General features: G+C 53.8%; 1 protein-coding gene across 7 annotated transcripts in view; it reads right to left on the bottom strand.

Annotated features, from left to right (window-relative positions):
• SLC39A11 (solute carrier family 39 member 11) overlaps positions 1-13167 on the bottom strand; it is a 251285-nt gene that overhangs the window by 185341 nt on the left and 52777 nt on the right. For all 7 annotated transcript variants that reach the window (XR_007629324.1, XR_007629326.1, XR_007629325.1 and 4 more), the window contains exon 7: positions 10027-10096. Coding sequence is in view for 2 of the 7 variants with exons in the window: in XM_050319226.1 (XP_050175183.1) it covers positions 10027-10096 (70 nt within the window). In the remaining 5 variants the exon portion in view is untranslated. The remainder of the gene's footprint in view (positions 1-10026; positions 10097-13167) is intronic.

Here is a 13167-nt window from a genome sequence, read left to right as displayed (position 1 = left end):
GTTATTTATGTAACTGTTTGATTTATGAGTCAGACTCACGCACAGGGTAAAAGTTCACATCTCCCCCGATCTGGGAAGCACAAAGACACGTTTCATGAGCTCCACACGTTCCTTTTGCCATGTTTGACCTCCCTGAGCAGCAGGAAAGGCTCAAGGAGCCTCGACACCTTCTCCTGTGCTGGACAAGAGCGTGAACTTGACCTGTGAGCACAGAATCTGGCCAATATTGGCTGAGTCCCGCCAGGCTCTGGCTCTTTGCAGGGCTGGTACCTGAGCCCCAGAAGAGGAAGGCAGCATTAAAAGGCAGCAAGAAGAGCTGCAGGACCCCCATCCCTGCTGCTATTCCCAACATATTTCCTTTTCCAGGAGCAGATTCAGCATCATCAGGTGCCACTCCAAGCCCTGCAGACCCCCAGCTCCGAGGAACTCTGTAAATCCCCCAGACTGCTACAAGAGAACAGCAGCAATCATAAAAAGGAGAGTCTGTGGCTCTCACACCTCATCAGAGCTGGCTCCTGACAGGAATTTCTCCATTTTCAAGCAGAAACCAAGAACATCCTTCCCTGGCAGCCACTGAGCCACGGGTAGCACCTTCCAACTCCAACCATCACCAGGAGGTTTCAGTTAAGACCCCACACACCTATTTTTAAATACCTTAAGACAACCCTCATGTGAGACCTCGTTAATTCTATTTTAAAAAGCGTCAGCCTGCAAATAATTTCAATTTTTACATATTCATACAGGCACACCCCTAAATAAAGCAGGATTTAACGATGTGGCTGCATTGATCTCGGGCAGGGCTGAAGCTGGAGGGAGATACAGAACCTTATAAAGGTTATTAAAATATTTTTTTTTAAACAATTAAACACACAGAGAAGCTGGGTGGTCTAATAGCAGGGCTGGGATTATGGTCCATATATAAAAATTCCCAATTAATGTTTATGGCTTCATACAAAAATGCCAATTCTCTGCTTTTTGAGTGAATCCTCAAACTGAAATTTCATTTTACATTGAAAATTGTTTTATGTGTCATGGAAATCTCAGTGTAAATGACATGCTGGGGTGGGGGAAATGGTTTAAGGGGTATTTTTTAGGGATTTATTGCCTTGCCCTCCAGATCACCAGCAAACATGGCCCCATGACTTAAGGAAAACAAAAGTAAGGGAAGGAGGATGAGTGTGGTTAATAAAGACCCCGTTCTTCCTTCCTGTTAAAGGGTGGAAAAGACCCACAGGAATCAAAGCCCAGCTCTACACACAGATAAAATATGGATGCATTCCACTCATCCTCTCTCAGGTGGCTCCAGGACGTGGTGACGCAGCTCAGCGTCCCACCACAAGCCCAGCTCACTGTGCCAGGGTGGCATCGAGGGGCTCACACACAATTCCCATGTGCCCACGTTTGCATCCTGCTGGGAATCATTAGCCAAGAGCAAAATTAAAAGCCCTGAAATGATTTCTCCTCGCCCCCTTCCTGCAGCATCGCTGTTGAACCGCGCCGGGGGAGCGTGAAAGCACCGGAGCAGCTCCTTTGTGCAGCCTGAAAACCTGGAACCAAACAATTTCCTAACAGCTGTAGCTCTAAAAGGGGCCATTATCGCCCCGTGTTCCCTCACAATGTCTTCATTCAATTTGCTTCCCCTCTCCAAGGGTTTATTTTTAAACCAGGCTGCAAGGAGAGGACCAGGCCACTGGGGCTGCCCAGCCGAGCTGGGGTTCACAGGGAGCTTTGTGTGGCACTACCCAGGTAAGATCATCAGGAGAAGAGCTTTGGCTTGCTCTGCTACCTTGCCTTGCCCTCTTTCTTGTATTTTAAGGTGAACAGGAAGCCAACAGGTGCACTTTATAGATCAAAGCTGCACAGGAGAGACCTTCATGGTGAGGTCCTGGAGATCCTCATCCTGCAGGAATGGGGACCAAGGCCAAGGGTGGGCACATTCCACCCCTTGCCATGGGCAGGGACACCTCCCACCAGCCCAGGTTGCTCCATGCCCTGTCCAACCTTGCCTTGGACACTCCCAGGGATGGGGCAGCCACAGCTGCTCTGGGTAACCTGTGCCAGGGCCTGCCCACCCTCACAGGGAAGGGTTTCCTCCCAAAATCCAATCTAAATCTTCCACCCCAGGCTGCTGGGCTCATCCACAAACCATCCACTTGTCCAACAGCACCCAGGGAGTGGGTGCTCTCTGGGCAGCTCTCCAGAAGCCCCCTGAGAGAGGTGAGAAGCCAAAGAGCTTCTCCTGGCACTCGCTGTCCTTCAGGTTGTACAGAAGGAGGAGAACACAACCCTTACACGGACTTTCCACCAAGCCAGATGTTGTTTGGGAGACCAGCTGTCTCTCCTAAGCATTCCAAATCCATCAAAAACTCAGTCTAGACACTGGGAGTAAGGGATGAGGAAGGAGTGAGAGGGAAGAGGAGGGGAGACTATTTATACAGTGACGTAAAGGCGAAGAGCCAGCGAGGGACTGGCAGCCAACAGCCCGGCTCCCAGCCAGGCCCTGGAGACCTCCCTGCTCACTTGGGAGATCTCCTCCTCCTCCAACCTGGCAAGAAACCCAGGCTGCAGCACCCATCCAGCCCCAGGAGCTGGGCTGCTGTGGGCTTTCAATCCAGCTGACTTGGACAAGAGACAGGAAAGTGAAGAAGAATGAGTGCTGTCACCACACCTGCAGGGACCACTGTGGCCAAAGAGCCTCCAGCACGTGGGCACAAGTCACAGAGCCTGAGGGATTCCCCCCTGAGGGATTCCTCCCAGTCTGGCTCCACCACTTTGGACAAGTTTCCTCTTCAAGTGTCTTGAGTTTCAGTTCCTGGATTTCAGGAAAGCTCAAAGCACCTGTTTTCTCTAACAGCCTCCCACCCCCTGCACTTCTGGTGGGAAGACACCGTCAGTGCTGGCAGGAGCCTCCTCATCTCACTCACCTCACCTCTCCTCCTCCTCTCCATCTCTCCATCCATCTCTGCAGAGCCTCAATCATGATCAGAAACACAACAGTCCTGGTTTGTGGCTCAAACCCTTCCAGCCCACTTTGTGCTCCAGAGGGGGGGGTGACAACACGCCCCGGTACCATCCCCATCCTTCCCAAAGAAAAGCCCCAGGGAAACCCATTACTCCAGTAATAAACATCCACCTTCGGGACAGCCTAATTAAAAGGTGCTTAATAAGCAGCTCTGTTTTGTAACCAGGGGCAGTGATGGGCTTTGTTCTGCACCCATTTGTCTGAGATCCCGGGAAAGGTGGAAATCCCCCTCACCTCATCCCTAGGTGGGTTTTTGCCGTGAGGTGTTCCTGTGATCTGATAAAGAGGTTGGGATTCGACCCCACATTTTGATCCTTCCCCTTTATTAGCTCCACTGTGGATCTATTCATAAGCAAGAGACAGGATCTCATGTGTGTGAACCAGAGAAAAACCCAGTGTGTCTTCTGCTGTCTCCCAGACCACAATGATTTCCATTCATTCAAAGAAAACACAGTATAAAATTTTTGCCTGGTTTCAATCTCCCTACATTAATCAAGCCCTTTTTTTTTTTTTTCTTCCCAGCCTGAGAGACACAGCGTGGGAGGCACAGGCTGTCCCATGAAATAATATTTTCCAAGCCATAGTCAAAGTCTGCCTGTCAACTCGAAGCCTCTCTTCTGTCTGTTTTACCAAAGCTGGACAGGAAACAATCTGTGGGCACAACAGATCAAAACAAGGCCAGCATTCCCAGCTAAAGGGCGGATGAATGGGAACCATTGTGCTGTGGTGGAGGAAACATCACCAGCATCATGGAGGGGGGGGGAACAGATCTGTTTCCATCCCTTCCCCACTCACCCCCCGCCTGCCCCAGCTGCCCCAGAGAGGGGATTCCATGGAGGAGACAGTGGGGCAGGTGGGATGAGGGGAATGAGGGTGGGACAGGCAGAACCACGATGTGCTGGTCCATCAGCACCAAAAGCAGGTCGAGCCGGGCAATCCAAGTCAAACATTCCCACAAACCCCACTTTCCCCCTTCATTGTCTCCACGGCAAGCCAGGATCAGAGCCCCGGTCAAACCTGACCTGCAGCTGGCAAAAGGGGGTGCAGCAAAGTCTCTGGTGGGATTTGGGGGTGCTGAAGGGAAGAGGGGATCCATCCCTGCCCCATCCCCAGAGTTTAGGGGAGGAACGCTCACCAGGTATGGATCCACCTTTTCTGGGAGGATCCCAGCCCAGGAGAAGAAGGTGCTGAGGGGGTGACACCCACAAGGGGGTCCCCAGGGGGCTCCCCTGCCTCCAGCTCACCCTGCAGCTGCTGAAGGGGATCCACATGAACCCCAAAAACAGCTTTAAAGCAAAGGTAACAACCAACTCCCCACCGCCCTGAAACATTCTCGGTTTCATCCTAAGGCAGAGCTTTGCCAAAAATTTGCCTTGCAACACATTTAACCTCCCTAAATTATCTGCATCCGTGGGATCCGAGGAGGACCCGGTGCCCAGACCACCCATGGCTTAACAAAACACCTCACTTTATTTTTCAAACCTCCAGTCCTTTCTATATATCATCTGCTCCAAGTAATTTATGGCATTTAACCCGATATTGCTTCCACTTATTTGAAGCTCCTCTCGCCTTGGGAAGAGCAGCCCCTTGCTTGGGGCTTTGCCAGGGGAAAAGCCACATCTGGGAATCCCATTTTCTGCAGAGTTTGCCCTCCAAGCCCTGTGAGACCAGGCAGCAGCCCCAAATCTGGGGGAAGAGGCTGATAGGAACATGGATGTTACCACCTAGTGTCAGCTGGGAGAGGAGCAGCACCCGGCACGGGGCTGGGATGGGAACAGGTCAGCCCAGGCACCTCTGCCTCCCTGGCCATCCACAGGGACTGGAGCTTTGTACCCCTGTAACAGGGATGGCCTGGAAAACAACAATTCAATTTTCTTTTGGGGAGGGAAGAATGCAGGGAAGTCTGTCCGTGTTTTATCCTGACTTTTCTGCTCGAGTCAGACTTGCAGGTGGATTTTGCCTGCAACCAGCCAAGTTATTCAATGCAACAGTCAGACCACACTGCCCTGATCCATCTGTGGTTTTGATGGAGGAAGGAGAGAAGCAGCTGTTCCCCATCCATGCCAGGAGCACAGGGAATGTGCCCAAGGACCCTGTGGGGAAGAAGAGAGGGCACCCATGCAGAGAGCACCATCTCAGTGTCTGCTCCCAAAGATCCAAGCAAAGAAGTGCCCTGAAAATCCTCTTTCCAGCATTTCCCAGTTGCTACAGGCTTGATTTTCCAGCCTTAATAACAGCCTTTTATCAAATTTTTAAAACTGCACACACAAGCGATGTTAAAATAACAGCGGGGCTGCAGGATGGAGCTTCACCCACACAGCCCCCGGAGACACTGCCCCTGGAAGAGCAGCCCTGGAGCACAGCCCTCACATCCCAGCTGCAAAACAGCTCAGCCACAGGAAAACCACAGCCATCAGCCAGAGCATCTCCTGCTGCCTGTGCTGCCAGCCAGTGGTGCAGGGAACATCCCACTAGCTGGAATCACTGCAATTCCTGATGGAGGAGCAGATCAGCCAGAGAGGGACTGGCAGAGAAAATCCAGATGGTTCAAAGCTAATTCTGCAACAGATTCCCTTTTCCTCCCCAGATTAGCCAGCCAAGGTCCAGCACTGCTCACCACACATGACCCCAGTCACTGCCACCCCACGCCCCCATTTCCCACCACCACCACTCTCCATCCTCCTCCTCAGGGCAGTGGGTGTCTCAAAGACATTCCCAAATCCTTCTCCTGTGAAAAGCAGCATCACTGGCCCAGGTGTTTTAGGGTAATTTTCTCTTCACTCTGTAGCACAATACAGGCACACTCTGGAGTTCCTGCCATCCTGACCAGGGAAATTCATTTTACGGTGAATTTCTCGTTGACAGTAAAAAAATCCTCAGGAAGCAGCAACGCTCCGTAAGAAAAGGGCAGAGCTGCAGGTCCCTGGGTGAAACGTGGGATCCCCTCCCTGCCAGCCCTGGCCCCCACCTCAGAGCTGCCCAGCATCCCAGCCCACAGGATGAGAGACTCACTGGTGGTGCTTTCATCCCCTAAAAGCACAGCAGGGACTCAGAGAGAGGGAGAATCCCCGACACGAGACGTACAGAGCATGGACAGCAACAGGGACCTGTCCTGGTCCCTCTCCTCCTACACCCAGCCTTGGGAAAGCCACTGACAGAGCAGACCAGCACCAGACAGCCCTGTCTGTCCCCTGCCTGTACCTCTGCCTGCCCCCTGCCCACTCTGCACCCCCGAGCAGCCCCGGGACACTCCAATCCCGCCCGTCCCGACCTCGGCAGCTCCAGCCCCATCTGGTTCCTGTTAAATCAGCCACACAGGGCGGGCAGAGCCCCCTCCCCCTGCGCTGAGTGTGTGAAGAGGGGGAGGCAGAGCAGCTTTTTTAAGCCATGGCTGCCCTTCTCTTTACCTTCCTGCCTGGAAGGCAGCCAGGAGCCGCTCACGCCTCCCCGCTCCCATCTGGAAGGAACCTTCCCCTCTCGGGACACACTCCCACCCTTGGCACTGCCCCCGTGCCTGGGCATCGCTCCTCCTTCCCGGGCACACCCTGCTCTGGGTCCTGCTCCTCTTCTCTCACTGCAGCAGTTTTGTCCCGAGCTGTTCTTTCCACCCTGAAGAACTTCCCAGTGTTTTCATCCTTGCAAGGAGAGGTGCAGTCCCACAGCAGGGAGGGATGCTCCTGCCCGAGGACAGCTCAGCCCCCCCAGAAAACAGACATCAGGTCATCCTAAGCCCCATCTAAACTTCCATTAAACCTACATCACCTTTCCAAGACAGGCAGGGGAAGCACCAATAGCCAAGACCCAACCACCATCCTTGGGCACAGGCCCACGTTCTGCTCACATTCCCTGACAGGCAAAATCATACAATCCTGGGATGGGTTTGGGTTGGAAGGGACCTTAAAGATCATCCAATTCCAACCCCCTGCCATGGGCAGGGACACCTTCCACCAGCCCAGGTTGCTCCAAGCCCTGTCCAACCCGGCCTTGGACACTCCTAGGGGTGGGGCAGCCACAGCCTCTCTGGGCTCCAAGTGGGTTCCCCCCACGGCACAAGCCATAAATGATCCCAGCCCCGGCTCCCAGAGGAGGCAGGAGCAGCAAGGTCGCAGGAACAGAGCCTGCACACCCGGTGGCAGCAAAGAAACACGGAGGAGCACAGGCAGGGCTGGAGACAGGGAGGATGGAGGAGCCCAGGATCCTGCAAGCACAGAGGTACTGGCAGGACCCCACCACAGCCCAGGGAGTCACAGGGTGGCTGAGGTGGCACGTGCAAAGCACCAGGTGTTTTAAAAGGTGAGATCCTACCCTGCTTTCTAATCATCAATTTTTGGGTTTTAACCAAATCCCCGGGTGACCATCAGCTGTGGGTCTACACCTGCACTGCTCTGCTCACACCAACCACCCTCACAAAACCCCCTCTTGGGGGTTGCCCTTAGGCACTGAAGGGGCTCTGAGGTCCCCCCAGAGCCTCCTCTTCCCCAGGCTGGACACTCCAGCTCCCTCCATGCCAAACATGCTGCTTTTTTTCAAAGCCCATGGCCCCGAAGAGCCTTTGGACAGAGCAGGACCACGGAGCAATTTTCCTTTTGGGTGTGTCAAGGCTTAGCTCTGCCTCTCACATTCTATGCTGTTTTTTTAAACCCACAGAACACAGATGAACCAGCCCAAAACTCTCACGGATATTTCCAAAGGGCTTCACGGCGGCGCAGCCACACCGAGGGATGCTGGGCTGCCTGCAGATGACAGTGACAGACAAATTGATGGCAATGAAGTTATTTTGTCTCCCTTTGCAGCTGACTGAATTTGCATTGGTATTTTCATGGTACAGATGCCACCTTTCATCTAACATGATTAATGCCGTTGTAAATACAGAGAAAGAACCAGCTGCTTCTGCCTCCTCGGCTTCTACGGAGCAGCTGAGGGGAAAAAAAAGTCCTTTTGTTCCAGCATCTCCAGAGCCTCTGCAGGCTTTGTGAAGAGCCTTTTATTTCAAAAGGTTAGGGAAATGTGGTGGGTAAAGCTGGAGTATCCTGCTTTTTCTCTCTGGGATCTCTGGCAGTCCCAGTGCCTGGGCCAGCCCAGGGTCCTCAACAGCCCGGGATGAGACAGGGAATTGGGAACACAAGGTTGTGTCTTTGTGGGGTCCTTGTGAGCACAGCCTGGATACAGAACGGGCTGGACAGCCTGGAAGGGTCCAAAACCAGCCCTGAGAACCCACAGTTCCTTCAGTGGGAATTATGGAATAGTTTGGGTTGGAAGGAAATGTAAAGCTCATCCAGTCCCACCCCCTGCCATGGGCAGGGACACCTCCCACCAGCCCAGGTTGCTCCAAGCCCCGTCCAACCTGGCCTGGGACACTTCCAGGGGTGGGGCAGCCACAGCCTCTCTGGGCAACCTCACCACCCTCACAGGGAAGGATTTCTCCCTGAAATCCAATCTAACCCTGCCCTTTTTAGGAACAAGGTGACTGGGCCATGACTGCACTTTTCACCCACGAGCTGTAAGGGTTGGGCTGATTCATCACTGCCTGAACACACCCCCTGTACCCAAACTGCAAAAACTACAGCAGGGCCTGGGAAATGAAGGGTCAAGAGAAAATGGGGTGAAATTCGGGTGTAAATTCCAAACAGCAGAAGACAAGGACATTGGGAGCCCCGGCAGGAAGGTGCTGTTTGCAAGGCAGCCACCAAGAGGTGCCAGCAGCTCTTCCAAAGCCTCGGCAGCTCCTCCAGCTTCACACCACACTTACTCCTTTCTCCCATTTTTTTCCAGCAACGCCCCCAGTCTGCCCAGTTCCAGCTCTGCCGGGAGCAGCTGGAGCAGGGGCAGCAGTGCTGTCACCTGGGCTTTGCTCCTGCTTGGAGGAGCAGGGGACACCCCCAAAGCCCAAAGCACCACAGCCAGCCTGCAGGAGCTGGATGAACCCCCCTGTTCACACCAGTCCTGGAGAGAAGCACAGAAAGGTCTGCCTGGAAGCACTGGGGACAAGGCTGGCACTGCCAAAACCAGCTGCTGGTGAGGCTGCAGCAGGGCACAGGGATGCCAAGAGGAGTGAGAGCCTTTATTGCCACCAGTTCCAGAATCCAGCGGTCCTGCTTGGCAGGAACGGAAAACAAAGCCACTACATGCTTTCCAGCAGCTCCAACAGCTGCTCCTACCCACTGGGGATGCTGCTTTTATGGGAAGATCTCGGCATTTATCTAAAAGGAGAGTGTGGAGCCTGTGCCAGGGAGCCTGCCTGCTCCAGGGGGAGGGGAGCCACGGCTGCTCCCAGCTCGGCTGAGACAGGATGAGGAGGACAAGATGATGCCATCCTTGCAGGGAGCCACAGAGATACAGGGCAGGGGCACTGGGAAGAGCTCCTGTGAGCCTCTGCCACTCTTGCTGCCAGCTCCAGGGGAAGGGAGTTCTCCAGGTGAAGATTGCACTCTGCCTCCACCTGATTTACTCATCTCCAGCTTTCAGTCTTATCTTTCCTCCCCTCCCTCTGAAGTTCCCCAAGAGCAAAGCTGCCCACAGAGGAACAGCTACCAGTGTTGAGCTAAGTTGGCAGCATCCCCAGGGATGTTTAAGGGGGAGAAGGGAGAGGGATGAAAACCCCAGTGTGGTGCTTCCAAACCCCTCGGCAGCGACCAGCGCAGGGAAGAGGCTGCCAGTGCCTCCTGATGCAGCCCAGCATCCCAAAATCCCTGGGTGCACCTATCCAGACCCAGCAGCACCCACTGGGACACTCACCTGCCCCCCCAGCTCCAGTGATCCCAGCAAGGAACAAACACGGAACCACTACAGGAACCATCAACTTGAGGCCTTTCCTCAAGTCCAACAACCACGAACACCAGGAAAATCCACCAGCAACACCAATTCCTTCCACTCCCTCTGCCCACATTTGTGCTTCCAGGCAGGTTTCAGTCAAGAAACACATCTCCAACCCCCCCTGGCAAGGGACAATGTGGGACAGACAGACAGACAGACAGGCTCCAAGAGGCAAAGGAACAGCGTCTTACCTGGCACTTTGGAATGTTGCAGATGCGGATTTTCCAACAGCCCCAAATCCAACTCCCACTGCCAGACCCTCTGAAACAGGAAAAAAACAGTAAGGCCAAACCCTACAAGAGCTCTGAGACCACTCCTCCTCCTCCTCCTCCTGTGCTCCATCAGAGCCAGGATTGGCGTGAGCAGGAAAAGGATCCCAGGCCAGGTGGGTTCCCTGCTCATTTTAATCCAGGTGCACTTAACCCCAGCTCAGTGTCACTACCCAGGGTATTCCCCACCAGGAACCCAGACCAGCTGCTTCTCAGGAAGCCAACAAGGAGAGAAAAGGGTTCTGGATTGATGACTGCACCAAAGGGCAAAGGATCCCAATCCCCACCAGCTGAAATGGGATTTCAAAAAGGAGCAAAACAGCACAAAACACCAAATCATTACAAAAAGATTCAGCAAATTTCTGCAGAACTGGTGCCATGGTGGATTCCAGAAGAACCAACCATCAGCTTCACCCATAAATCCCCCAGGAGCTGGGCTAAGCCAGGATCAGGCTCCCAGCAATGTCCCCTCCCTGCTTTCTGGTCTCCCTGTGCCCCAGCACGACCCAACTGCTGCTGTGGACAGTCCCCCAAGCAAAGGAAACCCAAACTCCACCAGTGCCACTGGAGCATTCCCTGTGTCCCAGAGGATGAGGTCTCAGATGAAGAGGACATGTGTGTGTGTGTGTGTGTGTGTTTGTGGTCTCTGAGTTTCCAGTTGCCTTGGAAACACACCATAAAAAGCAGCACTAACTTGGATCATCACAGATTTGCATCGAGTCCAGGCTGAGCACGAACTGAAACACTCGACAGCTCCTCAGAGCCTCGATCCAAGGCTTGTGCCAAGGCTCAGCGTGGACACAGGGAAAAACAGAGCAGCCAGCAGCCCTACAAACAGGGTTCCAGGGCAGGGAGATCCCACACTGAGCCTCAAATCCCATGCCTGGTGACAACTCCAGAGGGACCACGGCACGTGGGGCACACACAGGGCCTGGAGGGAGTCACACACTCGTGCAGAGTGCTCCCTGTGCCCCAAAATCAGCCCCCTTGGCACATGGCTAATGGAAGTACAAATCACGTCCACGTGGAGACAACTTACGGGGAATTGGGATCACAGATGGTGCGTGGTGAGCTGCGGGCTGGGAGGGGGAGCAGCAGCCCGGGGTGGAAGCTGCAGCACGGGGGAGACTCAGCAGCACAGGGAAGGAGGAGGGACACACAGCAGCCCCTGGCCATGGGCTATTCCACATCCCCATGACCCAGGAGAGGACACGAGAGCCGGGGCAGGATGAGCAGCACCACCACCAATCGACCAAGGGGCAGCCCAGGGGAAACCACAGCCAAGCAGGTCTGGAGTCATGGGGCAGTCCAGACACAGCAGGGACCACAGCACATCCCACCACCTTGGAAAAGCTCTGATTACATGCAGCAGACACTGTGTGATGCTCCCGGCCCAGCGCTGTGATTTGTTTCAAATACTGAATTTCAAAAAGCCTGCCAAGATCCCACGACGACTTCGCTGCTTCCACAGAGCAGGTTCAGCCTCTTTCAGAGGTGTCAAACCTCGAAAGGCCTCTGTTCTGCAGGTAAATGAACAGATTCACAAGGATCTACATGGAAACCAAGCACAGAGAGCTCAGTGCCAAGTGTGCCCACACTCCCAGCTCAGCCCTCCTTCAGCCCCGCTCCTGGGTGTTCTGCACATCCTCAAATCATAAATAGCCTGAGTGGCTTCTTCAGGTGGGAAAAAGACACAGAAAGAGGAAGGTTAATGCTTCCATGTCAAGCACTTAGAGCTGGAGGCTCTGAAAATGCCTGACTGGAACATGAGGTCACCAGAGATGGGAATGGGAGAGCAGCTCTTACACTGCAGGCTCAGGCATCAGCTGGAAAAACAAACAGTTCCTGGTTCTTGGCACCACTGTGAGTGAGGCAGAGAGAAGCAGAGCCATAAAATCATGGGATGGTTTGGGTTGGAAGGGACATTAAAGCTCATCTCATTCCAAACCCCTGCCACGGGCAGGGACACCTTCCACCAACCCAGGCTGCTCCAAGCCCTGTCCAACCTGGCCTTGGACACTTCCAGGGATCCAGGGGCAGCCACAGCTTCTCTGGGCAACCTGTGCCAGGGCCTCCCCACCCTCACAGGGAAGGATTTCTTCCCAATATCCCACCTAAATCATCCCCAGGTAACCCTGAGTGACTGAAGGATTTACCACGGGCCACCACTCTGCAAGGCCAAAGCTCAGGATGTGAAAAGGGGTGAAAGGAAAGTGTCCATGTCCCACAGGAAACCTTTCCATGTCAGAGAGGGTTTTTCCAAGGATTTCAGCAGCTGTCAGCCCCTCTTCCAGCCAGTGACAGAGCTGGAGAGGCTCCACACACCCCTGTTTTCTGGAGAGCTCTCATGGAGAAGGCACCAGGCTGGGGGTTCATTTGGCACCTCTTTGCAGAACAAAGACAAAACCCAAAATGACCAATTTCATCCACTGTCAGGAAAATGCTTCTATTTAACCTAAACAGAGGGATTTTGCCTCTCTTGGGCTTCCTTGGCTTTGCAATTCAAGACACTTTGTCCTGATAAGGCATTACCCAGGGATCAGACTAATCCTGAGCTAACTTGGGGATCAGCTCTGCACCTCTCAGCTCCTTACAAATACATTTTCCTCCCTGCTTGTTTTCCAAGAAAAGGAAATAAAAAAACCTTCAAACCCTGAAGCTGAAAGCAATAACTGTGCTGGAGGGCAAGGGCACCATATCCATGGGTCTGACACAGCACAGCTCACACCCACACCTGACCAGTGCAACACTTGCCAAGGGAAGGCCAAGGGTGAACATCACAGCAAGAAGAGGTCAGGGCTAAGGGAAAGAACACAGGGGAGCAGGGCAAAGTAGGGAACACCACGGAAAAATGGAGTTGGTGCAGAGGGAGGGACCACGGGAAGGGGAGCAGAACAAAGCTCTGTGGGCACAGAGCCACGTCAGGGCACCTCAGGCAGGCAGAGGTGACCCAGTGTGACCTGACAGCTGCAGCACCGAGTGGAGCAGCCAAGGAGAGACTCCCAGAGCGCAAGAAAAGCTGGCAAAGAGCACGTCAGCCAAGGGAGAAAAGAGAGGGACACG

Source organism: Myiozetetes cayanensis, unplaced genomic scaffold, assembly GCF_022539395.1.
Source record: "Myiozetetes cayanensis isolate MyiCay16 unplaced genomic scaffold, myiCay2020 scf22, whole genome shotgun sequence".
Taxonomy (NCBI): Eukaryota; Metazoa; Chordata; class Aves; order Passeriformes; family Tyrannidae; genus Myiozetetes; species Myiozetetes cayanensis.
Note: the sequence above shows the minus strand (reverse complement) of the source record. Positions and strands in the feature narration are given on the sequence as shown.